We start from the raw sequence: 23345 nt of genomic DNA, 5'->3' as shown, positions 1-23345 counted from the left end.
CGTCGTAAAGCACTTTCTCGCCGGCCATAGTAAAGGGTGTTTTTTTCAGAGCTATAGAACTTTAAATTGCAATAAAACAACGATGGATTATTCGATTGACATGAATTTTATTTATCCGCAAGATAATCTTGTGGCATTACATTTTAAATATGATTTCTGGCATATGACCGCCACGGCTGGCTCGGATGTAGTCCAATCTGGACGTCCAATTTTCGATGACTTTTTCCAACATTTGTGGCCGTATATCGGCAATAACACGGCGAATGTTGTCTTCCAAATGGTCAAGGGTGTACAGTCAAGCTACGGTGTATAGAATTTATACCGTGGTCAAACATGATTATTAGATGTGGCGCCACTGTGCTCAACATGGCAGCCTGGAAAACCCCCCATCCTGTCTCAACAATTACACCCCTAGTAGGAAAGACTGAGAGAGTCCTACGCTCTCTCTGGTCCCAACCGTCAAGTGATCAACACGTTCCCGTTAAGAAGCCACGCGCCGCACACCACAGTTGTAAACCTTGGAACCAAGCAAAATATACACGTAAACCCGATACAGTCTATTTCTCGTTCCCGAAAGGGGAATATGCACGCATATTCATGGTCCTTCGAGCCGGATAATTACTCGAATATTGGTGTTTCTACTCGATCGGTGCCTATATTTGATTGATTATTCGCGTTGTGCAGTAATGTGTTGTGATTCAAGTGGCATTTTTTACATTTTCCAGATCGACAATTCCACTTGAAATGTCCAGGTCTTGAACAATTACCGCATAAACGCAATCTTTTCACCTCATCATATTTTTCTTGTGGAGTTAGTTTAATGAAATCGGCACAGTTATAAATAAAATGATTTACCGTATTGCAGAAAGGACATGTGGATGCATTTTCTCTTTGACCAGTTACAGTTAACGCATAATCGTGAGCTTTATATCTGGACGTTTGCATTTGTGAATGTGGTCTTTGACTCTGATTCTTCGCGAATTTATGTTCATTTATTTATGTTTTTTGTCATTTTCGGCTATGGTTTCTAAAGTTATACATTTTTTGCTTAAAAAATCTATCAATTGTTTATATGTAGGTAGTTTTTCGTTGTCTAATGTTGGAACCACAGCTCCTGGACATCATGGTTGTTCAATTCAGGAATGAAAAGGTTAGTAATCATGGCTCTTTACCGATCACCATTGACTATAACGTTCTGGCCATCATCGTTTTTGAAGAAGTACGGACCAATGATTCCACCAGCCCATAAAGCGCACCAAACAGTCAGTTTTTCTGGATGTAACGGTGTTTCGACATACACTTGAGGATTCACTCCAAATGCGGCAGTTTTGTTTGTTGACGTAGCCATTCAACCAGTAGTGCGCTTCATCGCTAAACAAAATAAAATGGACGTGGTGCGCGATACGTATTCGGCACAGAACCATTATTTTCGAAATAAAATTGCACTATTTGCAAGTGGTGTCAAGCGTGAGTCTATTCATGAAGAATTGCCAAACCAAACTGAGAATAAATCATTTGACAGCTGTTAAATCGGTCGCCATCTTGAACAGTAATGCCAACTTAAAGTTATATACCTCGAAAAAAACACCCGTTACAATTAGTGAATTCTAGCTGTTGGGACAAGTTAGTGATGTGAAGAATCAAAACCGTTTGCGTCACTCAAGAAAAATTGAGAATATGGCTGCTGTAACCCGTAGTGTTACAGTAGTGACGAAAAGTCAGACTTCTTAATTATTAGGCCTTCCTCAAATGACAATACACCGTATTTTGCATAAACTTAGGGCTTAAGGTTTTTGAGTTCAGTTAACACAAGAACTCAAGCCGTTCGATCACCAAGCAAAGTCGTATCTTCGCTGATTGATGCATCAAAATGATCGGGCTTTTCATCGAAATGTCATCTTCAGTGATAAGGCTTATGTTCATCTGTTCATAAGCAGAATTGTCCCCTTTGGGGCTCATTAAATCTAAGAATGATTGTTGAAAAGCCTCCAAAAGCTCACCGTATCACTGTTTGGTGCAGTTTTTGGGCTGGTGGTGTGACTGAACTTCACTACTGCACTACTGCAACTTTTACGGACAATGGATTGCGACCGAGCTATGTTTAATCATTTTTACTGACCGTAATTGGAAGATATTGAATCGAATCAATAGCAATATTGCAAGAAAATATTTCTCGACCTAGTAATTATCGGAGAAGTGTTCAAAATTGGCCACCGAAATCTTGATTTAACACATTTAGACTTTTTTTTGGAACCACGTGAAAAATAGATGGATACCAATGCTCAACAATTGACATTTAATGTGGAATTCGCGAAGTTATCGATGACATACCGTAAATGTGCAAATTGGAAACTTTCATGAAAACGATATGGTGCTGCAACCGTAACCATGGCCAGGGCCCCCGCAAGGGTCATCAACCCCCGTGTGCCGAAAATATTTAGGCGCCCCTTAATGGGGGGAAGTGGAGGAAAACGTCGCAGGATAATCGAAAAAAAAATTTTCAGTTTTGTTAGGAATTTAGTGTAGAAGAGTTAAAAAAAACTATCAGCAACCTTTATTGAATGCCTTAAGAACTTTATGCTGTCAGTTGTTACATAATAAATTTTTTAAATTTTTCATTATTTTATTCGAGCATTCGATTAAAACCGCATTTCATTTTAATTTTGTAATGAAACTACAGAGGTTTCAAAACCTGAGCTTTATTCTTCTTTAAATTATTCATAAATATATAAACCAAACAATAAACACATAACAAATGAAATATTCTATTATAGGATCAAATTAAATGGATGTTTTTCTAGATTTGGCTGCTGCGAATTCTTTTATTATATCATCAAAATCAATTTTATCGAGTATCTCTTGCTCTATAGCTAAGATGGCCAACCAGATAATCAGTGGCGACGCCAGCTTTCGAAAACAGGGGTGGCCAAGAGGGGGCCAGATTTTTTTCGGGGGGGCCAAAGTACAGCGAAACTAATTCTGCTGATTAATTAGCCTTAGTATGTCACATTTTAGGGTGGGCCAGCAGAATTTTAGGGGGGCCCGCGCCCCCAATCTGAAGCACATACCCTATTCCTGTTATAATAATTAATTTTTGGCAAAGGTGAAATATAATTTTTTCAGAATATCAAACGGCTACGACATTAAATAAATAATACAGATATCCAGGATGCATGTTAAAAACAAAATTAAGTATAATATGATGGTGGCTCCAGGTTACAAATTCAAAATATCAAAGTCGATTCGATTTTTTCACGATTACAAACAATACTTCCCTATTTGAGGGAAATAAAATATTATTATGGTATCTAGGTATGGGCTTATTTAGGATGTGCACCATTTTAAACAGAGAAAATAAAATAACGAATTTTATAGACCTAATGAAATGCAAATGCTGTATGTGGATAGGTACTTACCATTTCATAAAATTTAATTTAATCACAAAAAAACAGTGAAACAAACCACAATTTCACAAAATACAAATCTTTTCAATTTTTAATTATCTGAGTATTTTAATTTTTTGCGTCTTGACCCTTAAACGTTTGGAAATGAAATAAATATTATTTGGATCACGACGCCCTCTGCTGTTATAGCGTAGCAAGCAGATTTTGGTAGTTTCAGAAATTCTCCGTAACCTGTAGTATTTTTCTACATATGGTATCGTAAGAAATTTTCAGTTATTCCCCTGGCTAAAAGCTATCGTTTCGGTATTTATGATTGTTTATGTTAACCATATGCGTGTGTTAGTGATAATCAAAGAAATGGTGCCTGCCGTCCGGTGCAAGTGGCCCATAAAGAAATCCCGTACCGACAAAGGGATGATTATTTATGATTCATTTACTCGAAAAGAATCGTTTAATTGCAATCTGTGGCCGAGGATATTTTATACCGATTGCGACGTTCGGGAACTTGCATAAATTGAAAAAAAAGGAGTTTGGATGTGTAATAGATGTCTTTGCACGTTGAAAATTGTTGAAAAAATTAAAAAAAAACTTTTTCAAAAACCTTTGGTCCTTCGGTTTTTCATGCGGTCTATAAGAGATTTTGGCGCCCCATTAGAGTGGCGCCCGGTTGCACGGGCAGTTGCGGGGGCCCTGACCATGATATTATTTTATAAATCCAAGCTTTTGGCTATTATCATAAACATCCTTAGGGATCGAAAATTGAGTTGTTCCTCATTTTTTTGGATGAGACAGTTTTTTGAGGAACGACTCAGTTTTCGTTCCCTGAGGATTACAATTATAATAGGCGAAAGGTTGGATTTATGAAATTAAGAGTTTTTCAGAGATGTTTGGATTCCTTACCGAATACAAATACCTACAAATGATAAATTCAAGCATAATATAGAAACAAAATTAAATGGGAAAAAATTTCTGTTGTGAAGTTAGGAGCTTCTGATGTGCTAATTGTACTATCGGAGACCACGCAACTGAATATATGTGTGTAAATGTACAGGGTGGCCACTTTTTCAATGGGATTGTATTGGTAACTTTTAAACGATAAGAGTTAGAATGTCGGTCAAATGGAGAAAAAATTGCATGCATAGAAGCATTATCAAGCCGTTCAAACAAATCGAGATTATCAGAGCCGGTTATTGAGATATCATAAGACAAGTAAATTCTGTCATTTTGCTTTTGCTTTTTTCCCATTTTTTTCAAGTATTATCAAAAAATGTTACAGGAATTTTTTATTCAACAGTAAATTGTTCTCAATTTGACGTAATCAGATTTCGTATACAACGTTTCGTGCTCTCTGGGCCACCCTCAACCTCATTTTTTTCAATACGGACCTGTATATTTTATGACACTTCTCGAAATAACTTTTAACGCTGAATTCAACGATATATCATACAATGTCATTCAAAGTTCATTTTCAGGTGATTTTGACCCTTATCCAATTTTTTTTGGGTCGGATCTGTAGTGAATGCAATTTATCAAAAACTGCTGTTAATGAAATAGTCAAGAGACGCGAATACAATGATTTTAAATTTGAAGACCAAGCCTTGCAAAACTAATATCGTAATGATATCAAAATAAAGTTCGATTCTGTAATTTGTTTCAACGGAACAAATGACATCTCCCACAATAGTGATTTCTCGCGAGAAGATTGAGAATGTATTGGAAGGTATTCAAGAAGACGAAATAAGCAAATGTATAAGAAGTATGGGTTCCAGAACCAATTAGTGCATTTTATAGAATGGTGGACATTTCGAACACTTACTTCGTTAATCTTCATTTACTTTCGAATAATCATTCGATTTTTCTTTCATTAAATGATCATTCGTTTAATTATTATGAATTGAAATATGTAAATAATTATTACTTGTTTCTTGATTTGATTCTGATATGTTCCATTTAGTTCAAGATGAGTGAGTTGATTTTCTCATCGAAATGTATTGCATGTTGTTAATTTAACTAAAGATACCTAAATGTAATACAGATCCGACCCAAAGAAATTTGGATAAGGGTCAAAATCACCTGAAATTGAACTTTGAATGACATTGTATGACATATCGTTGAATTCGGCGTTAAAAGCTATTTCGAAAAGTGTCATAAAATATACAGGTCCGTATTGAAAAAAATGAGGTTGAGGGTGGCCCAGAGAGCACGAAACGTTGGATACGAAATCTGATTACGTCAAATTGAGAACAATTTACTGTCGAATAAAAAATTCCTGTAACATTTTTTGATAATATTTGACATAAAGTGGAAAAAAAAGGAAAATCAAAATGACAGAATTTACTTTTCTTATGATATCTCAATAACCGGCCCTGATAATCTCGATTTGTTTGAACGGCTTGATAATGCTTCTATGCATGCAACTTTTTTTCTATTTGACCGACCTTCTAACTCTTATGGTTTAAAAGTTACCAATACAATCCCATTGAAAAAGTGGCCACCCTGTATATGAGGTCTCCAAACGCGTAATTAGAGCATGAACGAACGAACGCTCAAAAGCTCCTTACTTCACATTTCCCTCATCTCACCTGACCCCTCGACAATTTTGCATCCTTGATCGCTTTCTCGACGGGCTCCATCGTCCTCTTGAATATCGTCATATTCATCTCTTCGAATTTCGCTCGGGAGAGGTTCGTATAGAGATCGATTCCCTCCGCCAAGGAGTCGATTTCGATAGAGGCCTGGGTGGCGGAGGAGAGCGTCCTCTTGGCCCTCTCGCAAGCGGTCTGCAATCGTCTGAGTGCCCTCTTGTTATCCATAATATTGACCTGGACCGGGAGTTACTTATCAAAGTTTTCCCCGGGAGGAAGTTATCGTGTTTCTACCGTAAGGACTTTGTGAAGAGGTTGGGATAAGCCAACGATTCGATTTTCTATGCCCCCATCGAAGCGATGGCTTCGAAACGAAAAACACTGCAAATTTTACGGGGAGATTCGAAGGAGTTTTTTCTATGATAGATTCTCAAGGAACAGATAAATTAGAATAAGAGTCGTCTTATTACCACGAGGTACACATACTACTTTTTCTGAATTCGCAATCAACATTATCATAAATTTAAGATTTTTTCAAGTGAATAACGATTTTTGATGATTATAATTGCCTGATAGATTTTATTTGCTCGAAGTACCAAAATGTTGTTTCTCTAATTCTGTGGTTATTCCGTTCATTCTTCCACATCTTGTAGAACAAAATCGTGCGAGAATATATCAGAAACGCACAGTTTTCATGGTTATATTTTATTATTATATGTTGGTACTCCGAACTTTCCGCCACGGCTTTATCTGTCAATTCATCAATTTGACTTAGAGAAATCAGTTCTGCCAACCAACATTTTTCAATGAAAAAATCACTACATTATATTTATGGAAATATTTCATTAATTTCAATGAAAATGCAATGAATTAGAGAAAATAATGTATAATACTCGTTCAGAAGGCTCATTCTTCCACTCGTTCATTCCAAAACTCGCCACTTCGTGGCTCGTTTTTGAATGTTGAACTCGTGGAAGAATATCAATGCCTTCTGCACTTGTATTATAAATAACTATTCTTATGGCTCGAAGTACTAAAACTGTTGCTTCTTGTTCGAAGAACTGTATAATGTTGCACAAGATCTGAAGTGGTGGTCCAAAAATTTTACTTCACGATATATTGGTGGTGTAGGATCAGAGAAACAGGAAAATGATACTCTGTTAGTTCGCCGACTTTTCGGAAAAATTTATTTCCATCCTCAGGGCTCTACCAAATTTACGGAAAACAACATTTGTAACATTGATGAAGGTGTCTTTCCTATGTGAACGCGAGAACAATTTAGACAACTGATTTTATAAACAACGTTGGAGTTCAGAAGAGTTGGTTGACAATACTGAAAAAATGCTTTCCTAAGGTATTTGAACTTTTGAAAGACACCCTGACGTTCTCCTTTTGAATAATCTTGAATAGTCTTTCTGAGAGGCCTTTGATATATATGAGTTTGTTATAATGTAAAACTGTACTCGAAAGTTCATCAGATGAAAAGATCTGTGGTGGAGAGGGTTTGAGAGACTCCCCTAATATTTTGTTTATGATATGCGCCGGATAGCTTTTGTTTAGTAAAATGGATCTGATTTTTCTCAGGTTTTTTTCATGATACCTTTTGTCAGAGAGGTTCAAGGCTCTGAACTTGAGATTTCGTATGACTTTATTTATCATGGCATGATGGGAGTGAAAACCTATATACCTGTCAGAAAAAGTAGGTTTATGATACAAATCAACGTACAAAAATTTTCATCCATGTGTTCAACTCTCATATCAAGGAAATTCAGAGCGCTTTTTGATTCCAATTCTAAAGTGACTAACAGAGTATCATTTTCCTGTTTCTCTGATCCTACACCACCAATCTATCGTGAAATGTATAATGTTGATTGTGGATTAAGGAAAATACGATAATAATTTTAACTTGTTTAATTTGCCTTGTTAAGCGTGAGAACACCAACATCGAATAGAACTGTAATTGTAATAATAATACTCATGAATACTACTGAATACTAATAACTTATGAATTCTGAGATATTATGGAAGCACTCGATATAGGTGAGAGCATGATGAGGGTAAGCATAGAGTTGTACCACAGAGGAATTCTTCTTTTTCCTGTGTATACCTTGACTCTACCTATAAAATCGTTTTATTGACAATAGATTCCTTTTATCGTTGTGACAAAAGTTAGATAATCATCACTTATTTCGGTGTAATATCCGTTTATCTCCCATATATACAGGGTGGGCCACGGTCGATAGTATCCTAGACTTTTACGGGAACGGTGGGTGAGAACCACTGCTCTTTCTTCTTTTCAGCACTGAGGTGTTGCCGCTTATATAAAAAAATACTAACAACTTCGATATATCAAATAGAACACCCTATTTATAATTACTTTTTTTAACTTTCTTGTCTCTATCTCTAGCTGTTTTTGAGTATTTGATTGATTTACTTCTGCTTTTGTGCAAAACATAGCTTCAATTAAACATTCATCACTTGGCTACCTGGGATTCTAGTAAGCTAAAATTTCGGGTATGGATTGGCAAGTATCATTTACGTGTAATAAAATAAGTCCCTAATCATACAGCGTTGTTTGAAATCACAGGCTTCAATATAATAATAATAATTAAACAAGCACTATCCGAAAAGAATCATTGAAAGGCCAACACTGCCGAAAAATTAAGGAGACAGAGGTTTGACGAACATCAAGGAACTTGCTCGTAGGCAGATAGAAAGCCTACGGGAAGCAGGTACATCAGAGGTCTACAAAAGTACAAAATACTGTGTGAAGCAGATGAATCAAGACCTTTACAACTTCACAAGGAGCAATTTTCATATAGCCACCAGACAATGCAAGAAAAACTGCAAAGATGGAGAGAGAAGCCCCTACATGGAAAACATTTCAAGGATCACGCGCAACTTTAGTTTTAGTGGGATTTCAATGTTTATTTACATCTCAACTATTCTTTTGTTATCTATGTAAAACATTTTTTTGGTGAATAAACTTATTATTATTATTATCATGTCGACATAGAAGAGTCGAACTATTGGCTAACATCAGGTGCAATGTATACAGAAACGGGAGGTTTTCTTCTTATCATCCAAGATCAAGTGATAAATAAACGATAATTTACTGCAAGTATATCATACTGATGATCGATTCCGATATGGATATCCTACGAATGAGACAATTCAACATATCACGAGAGGATGTCAAATGTTTGCAGGAAATGAATATGAAGAGAAACACGATGCAATAGGGAAGATACTACACCAGTAATTGCCAACCATATTAGAACTGATTCATTCTGAAAAAGTGCCATACTACAAGTACCGACTGAAGACCATTAACGAACGTTATAAACTTTACAGGGATATTACTGTTTCGACTGATAAAAGTCCCTCACAAAAAGTAGAGATACTTGCTTTGTTCCTCTGGTAATGAATGGAATATAAATATGCTTGAACTATGATGAAGAATTGCAGAAATTAGATACTGAAAAATATTTGCAGTGTTTTTCTTTCCAATTGAATGAAAATATATTGTACAGTAGGTACTCACTTTGTATTTCCTTTGGAATTCTTCTGCAAAATTTTCAGTCATAGTATTGTCAATATCCTGCCCACCGAGATGAGTATCACCAGCTGTAGATTTAACTTCAAAAATTCCACCAGCCTGAAGCAAGATTGAGACGTCGAATGTTCCACCACCCATATCGAATATAAGAATATACTTTTCGTTTTCGCCCTATAAATGGGACAAGCAGTTCAGTGTTAATCGAGCACATATCAAATATATTTCATCTGTGTATATTGATGTTTTTGTGCCTGAAACTGAAAGAAAGTCATCGACGAAGTAGAATAATGAAAAATAAAGGATCATGATCTTTTGATAAACACCCTGTTCATTTTTGATCCAAAACCACAACCAGTCTCATAATACTACGTATTTGCAGAATCAAAGATGAAAGAGGTTTTTTCGAAAAAAAAATTTCTGTAGAAAGATTTAAAGAAGAAGTGAGTCCCTATCGCCACGATTTTTTTTTTAATCCTATTAACTCATGAACCATCGAGTTTTCATTTATTCATTCATTTATTTATTCACTTATCTACATAAAAACTGTGGTAAATAAGTTTTTTTGACCCATCAAAATTACATGGGGAGTCACTAGAATTATACAAAAAAAAAAAAAATACATATATATATGTATAACACAAATTGTTACAATGATTACAAACACACGTTGAAAAACAACTACACATCGAAACGGAATTCAGACTAGGTCATCATCGAGGAATTCTTTGGCACTATAATAGGCTTTTTCCATCAACATCCCTCTGAGCCTTCTCCTCATCTGTCCCCTCTTAAGCGTTTTTAGGTTGGAAGGTAGCTTATTATATAATTTAATAGCTAAGTGATTTACGTTCACTTGAGCTGCTTTCACTCTGTGATATGGTATTTTGAAATTATCACGATTTCGTGTTTCATATTCATGATGACAGTTGTTCCTCTCTATTATTTCCTGATGGTCGAAAATATATAGTATGCAGGCAAGTATAAAAATACTCGGCAAGGTAAGAATGCCTTCCATCGGGAACAATTCCCTACAGCTTTGTCGCCAATGCCAATGCCAATGCCAATGTCGCCAATGTCACCAAAGGTATACGTCATATTGCAGAAATTGTCATCAAAAAAGCTATATAATTATTAGGCCCCGATCTAATGCACAGATGGCGGTGCTAGTATTAAATCCATATGATTTTAAGTTAGTAACAACTAAGATGCATAGAAGCATTTCAGTACCAACCTTCAAACGATACGTGTCAAAATTTGACAGCAGTCGGACCATTAGTTTGTGAGATATTGCGTTGTGAGTGTAGTTACATTTGATATTTGAAAAAAGATGGAAAAAAATAATTTCGTGTTCTGATGAAATATTGCTGTTTGAAGGGAAAAAATACTGTTGAAGCTAAATCTTGGCTTGATGAAGAGTTTCCTGGCTCTGCACCAGGAAAATCAACCATCATTGATTGCTATGCTAAGTTTAAATGTGGTGAAATGAGCACCGAAGACGGCGAACGCCCAAAAGAGGCTGTCACCGACGGAAAAATCAAAAAAGTTCAAAAAATAATTTTGAATAACCATAAGTGAAGTTGATCGAGAAAGCAGACATTGTGAAGATTTCATCTGAATATGTACCGGGTTTTTCACCATTTTTTTTTTTATACGCATCTCTCGGGAAAAGACAGCTTATAACGCTCTTTCAAGCCTATAATTTGACCCCCGCTTTAACTTTGTTACTAAAAGAGGTACAAAAAAATGTTCTGTACAAAAGTTTCACGAAATCGACTAGTGTTTCTTAAAATGATTTCAAAAAATTAAATATATACAGGGTGGGCAACATATTGATAGCAACTAATTTTTTTCAGATGGAACACCCTGTATATTTTTCTATATTTGACTAGCTCTTTTTCCCCTGATTTCGAATATATAACATATGTTTGGTCTTTCTCTCTTATTCTGAGTACACCAGAGATTCAAATTTTTAAGAACCACCTGGCATGCTCAGTAATCACTTTTCAAGTGGTAGGCTGCGATAACTCAAAATGCTCTTTTTTTAGTTATATCGTTGGCAACGATATGATGGATGCAACTCCATATATTCTCCCCTTGTAGCTTTCTTATTTTTATTGTTCTTCACATAAAGTGAAAATATCTCAAATTTTTCCTCTTTCTGTGTATGAAACGTATATCGTTGCCAACAAGATAACTCAAAAAAGGGCATTTTGAATTATCGCAGCCTTCCACTTGAAAACTGATTACTTAGCTTGCCAGGTGGTTCTTAAAATTTGAAACTCTGTGGTACTCAGAATAAGAGAAACAGACCAAACATATGTTATATATTCGAAATCAGGGAAAAAAGAGCTAGTCAAATATAGAAAAATATACAGGGTGTTCCATTTGATAAAATGAAGTTGCAACGAATATGTTGCCCACTCTGTATATTTTTCGTTTTGTGAAATCATTTTTGAAAACACTAATCGATTTCGTGAAACTTTTGTAGAAAACATTTTTTCGTACCTCTTCCAGTAACAAAGTTAAAGGAGGGGTCAAATTATAGTGAAAAACCCGGTACATCATATCATTCACGAATATTTGTACACGAGGAAGCTGTATGCAAAATGGGTGCCGCGCGAGCTCACAATCGATCAAAAGCAACAACGTGTTAATGATTCTGATCAGTATTTGAAGCTGTTTAAGTGCAAAAAATCCGAAGTTTTGCGTCGATATGTGACAATCATTTCACTCCGGAGTTCAATCGACAGTCTCAGTAGACCGCACACGATGAACCGAATCCAAAGCGAGGAAAAACACAACAGTCAGCTGGCAAGGTTACGGCATAATCATTCTGGGATGCTCAAGTTAATAATATTCATTGATTACCTCCAAAAGGGCCAAACCATCAACAGCGATTATTATATAGCGTTATTGAATCGTTTAAAGGATGAAATCGAAGAAAAAAGGGTGCTGTTTCATCAAAGCAAAATGTGCCGTATTACAAATCAATGAAAACAATGCCAAAATTGTATGAATAGGGCTTCGAATTGCTTCTGCATCCACCTTATTTGCCAGATCTGGTCCCCAGCGACTTTTTCCTGTTCTCAAACCTCAACAGAATGCTCGCTGAAAAGAAATTTAGCGCCAATGAAGAAGAAATCGCCGAAACTGAGGCCTATTTTGAAGTGAAAGACAAATCGTACTACAAAAATGGTATCGAAAAGTTGGAAGATCGCTATAATCGCTGTATCGCCCTCGAAGGCAACTATGTTGCATAATAAAATCGAATGTTGCCAAAAAAATGTGTTTTACTATGGTAGACCAGGGACTTTTCAATTGGCCTGTAAATCTGATATTTTCATAATGAATTACGGGCTTTTACCTTTTTATCCAGTCCATACGCTATGGCAGCTGCCGTTGGTTCGTTTATGATTCTCAACACATCCAATCCTGCAATTGTTCCGGCGTCCTTTGTGGCTTGTCGCTGTGAATCATTGAAATAAGCGGGAACGGTTATAACGGCCTTGGATACATTTGTTCCCAGAAAACTAGCCGCAGTCTCCTTCATTTTGCTCAGTACCATGGAAGAGATTTCCTCCGGGAAGAATGTCTTCGTTTCGTTCTTGTAAGAAATCTTGATTTTTGGTTTTCCCTGGTCGTTGATGACCTCGAAAGGCCAATGCTTCATGTCCTGCTTCACCGCAGGATCCTCGAATTTCCTACCGATGAGTCTTTTCGCATCTGCAAATGGTACAAAATTACCTTATCAGTCTAGATCGCAAGTTGGGGTTGCTCTTGTTAATATGAGTATTAGCTGATAGGATTTTGAAGGACGCGGACGTCTAAAAAAATGTTTTGAATTGAAATATTCAGTAATATATTAAAATTTTGAATGAAAAAACGCACTTTTTTAGAAATCTCTAAAAAAAAGTTCTTACTCTAAGAACTCTTTTTCCATCGCTGAAAATTTCGAATTAAGAAATTGAAAGATAATTTAATTGAACTTTTTCATCATACCTGCATCACAATTACTGGGAGCATTGCTATTGTAAGTAACGACAATGTTTTTTTTCGAGTGGCGCATTCTTGTGAAACTACATTGTTGAATAGTTGTGACAAGTGGATGGGGGACATTGACAGTGGTAAGATGATATTGGTAGTGTTTTTGGACTTTCAAAGAGCATTTGAGACAATTGATAGGAAATTACTGTTACTTAAAATAAAAAAACTAGGGTTATCTGGGAAAGTTTTTCAGTGGTTTGAGTCATATTTGACAGAAAGGACGCAAAAAGTAAAATTCGGAAATTTTGTGTTATCAATTGGGAAAAATGAATTTGGGGTACCTCAGGGTACAAATTTGGGAACAATTTTATTTCTATTGTATATAAATGATGTAGTGAAATATGTGTGTAATTGTAAGATAACTTTGTTTGCGGATGATACTATGATATATGTTTCTGGATATGATGTTGAAATTTTGTTCAAATTAGTTAACGAGGACTTAGATAGGTTGTTCATTTGGCTTTGCGACAATAATTTGAAAGTCAATATAAAAAAATCGAAGTATATGTTAATAGGTAGTGAATATAGGACACGTAGTACCGACATAAGTAATTTCAGAATTAATATTGACAAAGATGAAATAGAGAGGGTTACTAAAATGAAATACTTAGGATTGATTTTAGACGAGAATCTAAAGTTTCAGTTTCACGTGGATTATATCGCAAATAAAATGTCCAAAAAGGTTGGTTTCATATCTAGAATAAGGGGTAAAATTGGTATGAATACGTCACTGATGTTGTTTAGATCATTGGTACTTCCTCATGTGGATTATTGCTCGTCAGTTATGTTTAATTTAAATAAAGGTAGCATAGATAGGTTACAAAAAGTGCAAAATAGAGGTATGAGAATTATTTTGAAATGTAATAAAAGAATTCCCATAAGAAATATATTAAATTGTTTGAAATTGATGAGTGTCAATCAAAGGATTATTTATAGAACATTAGATATAATATTCAAAGTGAGGAATAAAATGTTACCTGAATATTTGAGTGAAAACCTAAAATTTGCTAATGAGATACATAATTATAATACACGACGTCGAGATAATTTTTACATAGAAAAAGTTAATACTATATTAATGAATAAATCCACATTTAGCAGGGGATTAGTTATCTTCAATAATCTACCTGAAAAGATCAAATATTGTAATAATTATAGAGAATTCAAAAAATTTTTAATGAGTTATATTTATGAAGAATTTAATTAAATTAGTGGATTATATTTGTATTGTTTTCAATAGCTGAGTGCTAAATAAAGTTCATTATTATTATTATTATCATTTTTCATTTGTTTCATTGGGCTGAGAGATTATTACTTTATTAGTTGAATTGTATCAATTTGTATAGGTATATTATGTTTTTGTTGTGTATATTTTTTTTTGTCTTTCATGGGTTAGGTGGAAGAGCAGGCTCTTCACTTGGAATGAACTGAACCCGCCCTTTGCCATATTTTTCAGTGACTATGATTAATTTTTTTCTTTGTCAATTTCAATAAAAACATATTATTATAATTATTGAAGATATGTTAAAGATGTGGTAATAGCATAAAATGCACGGGTATATTGCATAACAAGAGTTGTAAGAAGCATATTACGCACGAATAGAAAAAATGAATTGTCTCACAACCCGAGTTGTGTACTATACTTTTTCTATGATTGCATTCATTTCCCTGAAAACTCAGGCAAATCCAAAAACTAGATGCAAATCGCGACACAATTATGAAATGTCAAAAAGTTATCGGATACGTGCGTACTAAAGGTTTTTTCTTATTGGTTATTCGCCGTGCGTTTTACTTTACAGGTGCTACCGTAATTGTTTTTGATCGTGCTCTCGGTTTATGGTCAAGTAAATTGCACAGTTTAAGTTGTACAGTGCTTAAATAGATTATTACATAGTTGGCGACATATTTCTCCACGAAAATCGTATAAAAAGAGGAGGGCATACTCAAGCAAACCCTATAGGTACCTAAAATGAATACTTTAAGAGTTATATGAGGAAAAACCACAATTTTTAACTGTGGGGAGTGCTCTGAGACTTCCGGAAAACACAGAAAAAATCTGATTCGATGCTATGATAACTAATTTTTCCATTTCATGAATTATCATCAACTTTTCTTTGGGATTGTTGAGGAATCTATAAATCCAATATAAATTTCAATCACGAAAAATCAATTACAATTCTTGAAATATAAAATTTAGACATCGAATCATTTAATTTTAGTTTTCTTCTGTGTTTTCCGGAAGTCACAGACTACACCACACGGGTAGAGATTCCGGTTTTTCCTCATTCGAAGTTATTCCTCGATAACTCTCAAAGTATTTATTTTATTATTTATATATATTATTATTTTTATTTATCTAGGTAGGATTTGGTTGAGTACCCCCCCACTCTTTTTATACGTAGCATTGTCTCAAATAATAAAAAATAAAAGTTCATGATCTTTTGATGAGAAAAATGATGGTGACGTTGACCTTTTCTGTAGAAAGATTCAAAGAAGAATGGAGTCCCCGTCGCCATCACCTCTCTGCAGATTATCTACAAATCTATACCCATATTACAATTGAAGATTTCTTTCGAAGTGTTACCCACTCTTGTGGTGGGTTTCATAAAACTTTTATCGTGTTGATTTTCTCGAGCAAATCATTTTTGTGTTCAATTTCAGTTCATTTTTGACACTTCCATAGAAACTATAATCGATGAGTTGATAGGTCTATCAAAGTTTTTTGAAACCTATTGTTAAACGAAATTCCTTCTAGAATATCCCTTGCCGCTTCATGCATTGGTCTCATTATTTATACGACTAAAAGTCAATCAATTGTCACAGGGACCCGAAGAAGCTTAATTTTAGTTGATAGGCACGAACATCAGGTCATCCCAAACGGTGTGAAGATTCCCTATTCTTCAAGTGTCAGAAATCTGGGTTTGATTATGGATGAAACACTCTCTTGGGATACGATCGCCACCTTGAGTAAAAAACTCTTTCCATGCTTACATCAACTTCGTTGACGGTGTATTTTTTATAACTTTCGAATTTTGTAATATTTTCGTCATCAATATGTACCAGCCCCCTAATAGTCTTTGGCCTATAAATTTCGATATGATTCTTCTGGTTCTTTTCTTTTTTGTTTTCAGATTTCATTATAATACACTGTGCAAAAAAATTACCGCACATTATGAAAATCTCAAATTTATTCTACAACTGAATGATTATTGATAATAATGATAATTATTTTTATCAGAATTATGCATGCATTTGTTATCCATTTTCAACGTTTTTCTTCAATACAGATGTTTTTTTTTTCAGAGAATATGATTTAAGGCCTCGTGTCGCGGCAAGAGGCCCAGCTCTTACCCCAGCCCATCGAAGGGCTCGTTTGGATTTTGCGAGAGAGCATATCCATTGGGAAGAAGCTGATTGGGAAGGAGTTCTCGTCACAGATGAGTCTAGATTCTGCCTCTACCATTGTGATCGACGTTCCCTTGTATACAGACGTCCACATGAAAGATATGCTCAGTGCAATTTCCTGAATACTACTGGTTTCGGGGGAGGATCGATTATGGTATGGGGTGGAATATCTTTGACTGATATAAGAAACATTCTTGAAGTGCATGTAGTACCATTTGCCCCATACATTGGTGAAAATTTCATTTTTATGGAAGATAATGCCAGACTCCATCGTGCGCGCATCGTTCAGGAGTATCTTGAAGAGGTTGAAGTCTCCCGAATGGAATGGCCAGCAAGAAATCCAGATCTCAATCCGATTGAGCAGGTTTGGGACAACCTCAATAGAAGGCTGAGAAGTTTAGAAAATCATCCAGCTACTTTTAATGACTTAGGAATCCAACTCAGATAAATCTGGAAAGGATTAGATCAGAACATTTTAAGATCACTCATTTTGAGTATGAACCGTCGTTGCCGAGCTGTAATTAACGCAAGGTAAGTATTAAATCACTTATCAGCATTCCAGTATTTTGAAAATTGTTTATTTCTCTTCTTTCACATAAGATTCGGTGAAATCCTGAATTTTTCTTCCATTTAATGTGTCTTGTTTCGTTCAAAACCTTCCCGAGAGAACATAAAAAATGAGTTATAAAGTCAATGTAGAGATAACTTTCATTAAAATTGAGATTTTCAGAATTTGCGTTAATTTTTTTGCGCAGTGTATATGCATCGTTCACTTCTGGTGAAAAGATAGGATGAAAGGATTTCGTTGAGATGAAGAAGAAGCTCTTCAACATAAATATGTTGTTTTATAAACGAATACATAAACCAGTCACTACACCTATACGGGGAGACAGAGTTTTTCCTGAGGTTTTCATACGTTCTCTTGTTTCATACTTCGAAATGTATGATGCCCTGTTCGCATTTCCTCTGCTAATACTGAGATTCATCGACACATGCTTCATTGTTTGAAATGAACAATTTTTTGCCATTCCAAACTAGAAAGAAACCTTTATTTTTGACTGTTCCTTCCTATACTTGATTATGCCAATATGTAACGTTGAATCAGTTGAACAGACTCGAGCGCTTGCAGAATAATCACGTCAGTATTTATACTGATGTGATCGAACTTCCTCAAGTTCCTCAAGCCAGACCCAGATTTGTTAAACATAAAACAAAGCCGCATTTGGTTTAAGTTGAAATTTCACTTTGAATTTAACTGCACATCTAACAAATTTTTCCAATAATAGTTTTTCAGAGAGGTTTCCGTAGTTTTGGAATCAGAAGAGATAGTCCGAAAGACGTCTCACAGTTCCTTCAGGCCTAGTCTTAAAAGGTGTTTAGCTGGTATAAATCTTATTATGTCGTTATATATTTTTTCGGAGGTGTTCTTCAGATGAATCTTTCTCCTCTATTCTCCGTCACTCTTCTCATTTCCTCGTCCACGTTCATTTTTCAGTCAGGAATAATTGAGTATTTTTTTATCTGTCTCTTTTTTGAATTAATTCTTGATTAATTGATTTGATTTGTTTTTCTCTACGATTTCGTATGTAGAACATAAACTCAAATTGTTACAATATTAAGTTATGGACTATTCTGTAAAGGTTGGTAGGAAGACATCAGTTTGCGATATGCTCCTCTATTGCACTTTGTGTTGTAGAATCTTGTAAGCAATACCTAAAGAGTTCTAATAATAATAATGATGATAGTTTTGGAAAAATGAGTTATCCATATTATTCTAACTCCAGTAATTTAGGGAGATCCTAACATTAATCATGAAAAAAAGTGAATAGTAAAAAACCCTGATAGTTGAGAACGAAGAACCTCTCTCACCAAAGACAGTGTTGCTCGGATTCATGGCAGCCTGCTGCTTCGCCGAGTCCCCCACCAACCTCTCCACGTTGGTGAAGGCCACGAAGCTGGGGGTTGTCCTGTTCCCCTGGTCGTTGGGGATGATGTCCACTGCGCCGTTGCGAAACACCCCCACGCAAGAATAAGTTGTTCCCAGATCGATCCCAACAGGAGGTCCGCAGGCTGGAGTCGAAGACGATGCGTTTCCCGATGGCGATTTCTGTTTCGTTTTCGACGAGCTTGAGGCCATCGTGTGCACGGGAATTTTGAAAAAATGGAATGATCGGATGATCGACGCACTGAGATGACAGTTATAGGTGAAATGTCATCTCTGACTGATACAGAAATGTGTGAGGTTTTCAGTGAGATGCATAGAAAACCTGGTGTGTCTACTTATACCTGTGAAACTTTCAGACAAAACGGGAGATTTTTCAGATTTATACCTACTTGATTTCGAGGGATCGTTTCAAATAGCGCATACATCGTTTACATTTGACATTTCTCTCAATTCTCGACTCTCGTGAACCAAGGGTGTAGATTTTTTTTCTTGGAGGGGGAATAATCGAAAAAAAAAAATTTGACGACAACTTTCACTCATATCGGTAATGTTAGAAAAAGAAGTTTGAACCAAATTACTCGAAATAATTTTTTCATTACTAATTCGGTTGTTCTTACCTTATACCTTATACCTTATACTGGGTGTTCTCAAATTAGAGTTACGAAGGAAAATGATAAATTACTTGAATAATTTTGAAAAAAAAAAGTTTCATGAATACGAGCTCACAAACGCTTTGCTTTCAATATACAGGTTGTTTCTAGTGTGTCGTACTTTTTGTGATGCTTATAGTTTATCAAATATTTATTAATCTTCGCTGCAGATTGGGTAAATAAATACCAAAACTAACAATTAATTCATTCTTTAGGGCTTACTAGCGGAATCTTTATAATAATTTGGATTTTCCTGAGGATTACTAGAGATTTTTTCTCGAAATCGATAGCAGATACGACAAAACTCTATAACAAACCAAAAAGTGTAGTACTTGGCCAGAGTTTTTTCTACATTTTTCTAAACTAACAGCCATTCACCAAAATATGGTTTTGGAGAAAGGAAGCAGGCATCCTTCCAGAAAAAATATCACCCTGTAGATTAGCATTCAAAATTAGCATATCACATGGTGAAAACTTTAAACTGGAATATCTATGGCCAATTCAAATTGAATATCTTGTTGAGGAAAGGTTATACGAGAAAAAAACTTAAACTTTAACACATGTATCTCAAAACAAAATGTTTGGGGACTCATGTTATAGGACTTTTTTTTTTGAAATGATCCGGAAATCTGTCATTTTCATTTGTATCTCCAATTTAGGAACACCTTATAATTACCCCTAGTATCCCCCCATTTCTCTTGTCGTGAACTTTGAGTATAGAACAATAATATTTTATATTCTATGGTCTGTCATTATATTCCATTCATTTGATTAAAAATTCGATATGAACTGAATTTTAATTTATTGTGAATGTTTGCAGTGTTTAAAATCAGTATTTCCTTTTTAAACGGCACCAGGCAGATAGCGGAATTCGAAAAATTTTGAAGAGCGCCACCTTACAGAACTCTGGTTAAGCTGAACACCAAAGCAACAGGTTGATCTCTCAAAAAGTCTGAAACAAAATCAAATCATTGCACACACCAGGTTTTCTATGCATCTTAGTTTTCAGTTATCATAGACAGAATAGAGTGTTATAAACAGGGTTAGAAGTTTTTGGAGGCGCACTATAGGGATATCGAAAACCGTTAGAAATACAGGGTGGCTTAAATTACCAAAAAGTTGCGTTATTTAGGGATGAATGTGTTGATTTGAACAGATCCAAAATATCTCCCATGGTATCCGAGATATCTCGAGAAAACTAAAAATCCTGTTTTTTTTTTAAATTATGTAGAACATTTCTACAGACATTGTCAGTTGTACGCAATCTAGAGTGTTGGTAACAGCATGATTTTGTAATTGATACAACGTTAGTTATTAAACAGTTTTGAGGTTTTTACCAGAATTAAGTCATGGTTTCACATAACAATTGAATGCTGTAACAAGTTATTTGACAATTCTGGCGCTAGCCTACTACTTAAACAGCAAAATAAAAAGAATGTTCAAATTTGCGTAGCTAGAATCGATATTTTTGTGAAATATGATACATTGTTGAATTAGTATTTTTTTCCTTATCACCCGCACCCCATAAGGAGAACCAATATGGCGTCCATGAAAAAAAAATTAAATATTGAATCTCTGAAATAATGAAAAACATAAAGAATCTGATGACACCATTAGAATCAATCTCTATATGTTGGATAATGGCTACAAACCGATTTTTGTGAAGTTATCGCCTGAAACAAACGAGTTCTGCAGAAAAAAAGAAATTCTCGATTTTTAATTATTTCGACATATCTCAGGAACTATTGGAGATATTTTAGATCTGTTCACATCAACACACTCATTCCTAAATAACGCCACTTTTTTGTTATTTGAGCCTCCTGTATTCTAACGGTTTCCGATATCCCTGTAGTACCCCTCTTAATAGTTCTAACCCTATTTTTTTGAGCTAAAGCAATACAAAAATGATCAACTTCAAACAACAAAGCATGTGTAGATGTAAGCTCAGTATTAGCGGAGTAAATGTAAATGGGGCATCATACATTTCAACGTATGATATAAGAGAACAGAAAACCCCAGTCCAAACCAAAATCTCAAAAATCGACTGTCAAAGTTATGGCAATCATATTTTGGCACTTGCAATATATATTTTTCAATGACAACCTACCTTTGCAAAGTTAAAACCATCAAAAGCGAATAAGGCATAATGTTATTGGATATATTTAGTGCAGACATTTAGAATAAAATCACTAAATGCAAATGAGAAGAATTTTCATTCACTTAGACAATGCTCCTCGTCAAAAATCGATGAAATCATGGTCAAATTGAACGAATTGTGCTTGCAACTTCTTGACCAACCCAGCTTATTCTCTAGATCTAGACCTCAAAAGAATTCTCTGAGGAATTCTCCAGGGAAATAAATTTGACTCTAATGAAGAAGTGATTGCTAAGGTTGAAACCAAATTCAAAAGTAAAGACGAATTTTTCTACAGAAAAGATATGAATTTTGCTATTGAAAAAGGTATTGAAAAGTTCTGTGTTCGAAATACAGTCAACCGAAGACTTCATTTTAATTATACATTTTAATGGAAATTCGGTCATAGTCGTAAATTTTCATAACAAATTTTATGTTGGTCATATTTTCGTAAGTAATATCATAAAGACATCTATTTTTTCCGAAAAAATCGAAAAAAAAACGTTGCTAAGTAATATTTCAACAAGAAGCATGAGAAGCAAAAATCATAGTCGAAGACGTGCATCTGCAGGAATGTTTTTTATTAAATATCACTTTGCATTATTGTTCGGTTAATTTAGTGGACTGTAGAATATTTTGTTGGGGCTGAACTCACCAGAGGCCTTCTTCTTCTCTGCACCCGTGGTTTACCACTCATCCGACTACCACCAGCTCTCACCACGATACGATTGTTCGGCGACACTTCAATTTAGTTTGCACGTTGAAATATTAGAATTAATGTAACTAATAAACTATATTATATTTAGCGAAATTAATAATTATCAGCACAGCACAGCGAAAAGCGAGATTTTTTCGTGGCGTATTGTTGTATTCTGTCTGCTTATCTCTGTCCAGCCCCATATGGTGCCATGTGACCCGTGCAGAGGTTTCGCGATGTATTATTTATACAGGGTCGGAAATAAAGTTATTCCACCACATCGTTTGGACTGAACAATTGTTTTTATCGATTTCTTTCACAGGAAAAATTATATGCCCGAAAGGTTTTTGACAATACATGAGACCATAATTATAATACTTGTTATCAAAGGTATTGCAATTTTTGGTGACAACAACTGTCAAATTTTGCCGCGGGTAGACTAAAAAAAACTGCTGACAGTTGCTGTCATACAATTTTCCATCCAGAAAAAATTTGTAATTCGAAATTGAGCGTTTGTGATTGGTGGAAATTAAAACATATTTCATATTTCCTATTACACCATTTATAGGTAAGAAATAATGAAATTGATCTGGTAGAAAACGATACTATTATTGATTTTATGATAGGCAGTGCCGTAAGTACCTCAGTTGTAAAATGCATAAATATAAGCAAGTTTTATCGACCGCCTCCCTACACTTCTGGGACCGTATTTTCGACAAGTGATCTTTCAAAACGTATACGTTCATTCAGGCCCAGTTTCACCAAATGCTTTAATCTTGACTTAGCTCTTAAGTGAGGCCTTAGATCACGATTAATGTAATGTAGCGTTTCACCACACTCCAAAGCGCCATTTAATCGACCAATCGCGATTTAGCACTAATCGGCCATTTTTGGAGGATTATAACTAAGATGCATAGAATAC

General features: G+C 35.2%; 1 protein-coding gene across 2 annotated transcripts in view; it reads right to left on the bottom strand.

Moving 5' to 3' along the window:
- Positions 1-22722, bottom strand: part of LOC123672953 (heat shock-related 70 kDa protein 2-like) — a 57309-nt gene extending 34587 nt beyond the window's left edge. Inside the window, exons 1-4 of one of the 2 annotated variants that reach the window (XM_045607320.1) lie at positions 22382-22722; positions 12913-13271; positions 9534-9719; positions 5987-6226 (exon numbers count right to left, since the gene is read on the bottom strand). In XM_045607320.1, the coding sequence (XP_045463276.1) occupies positions 5987-6226; positions 9534-9719; positions 12913-13218 (732 nt within the window). In that variant the 5' untranslated portion in view covers positions 13219-13271; positions 22382-22722. Of the gene's footprint in view, positions 1-5986; positions 6227-9533; positions 9720-12912; positions 13272-18866; positions 19224-22381 lie in introns of those variants that run through there. The other variant, XM_045607319.1, reaches the window with a different exon arrangement.
- Between the last annotated feature and the right edge of the window lie 623 nt (positions 22723-23345).

The sequence above is a fragment of the Harmonia axyridis genome, chromosome 2 (genome assembly GCF_914767665.1).
Source record: "Harmonia axyridis chromosome 2, icHarAxyr1.1, whole genome shotgun sequence".
Classification (NCBI taxonomy): Eukaryota; Metazoa; Arthropoda; class Insecta; order Coleoptera; family Coccinellidae; genus Harmonia; species Harmonia axyridis.
Note: the sequence above shows the minus strand (reverse complement) of the source record. Positions and strands in the feature narration are given on the sequence as shown.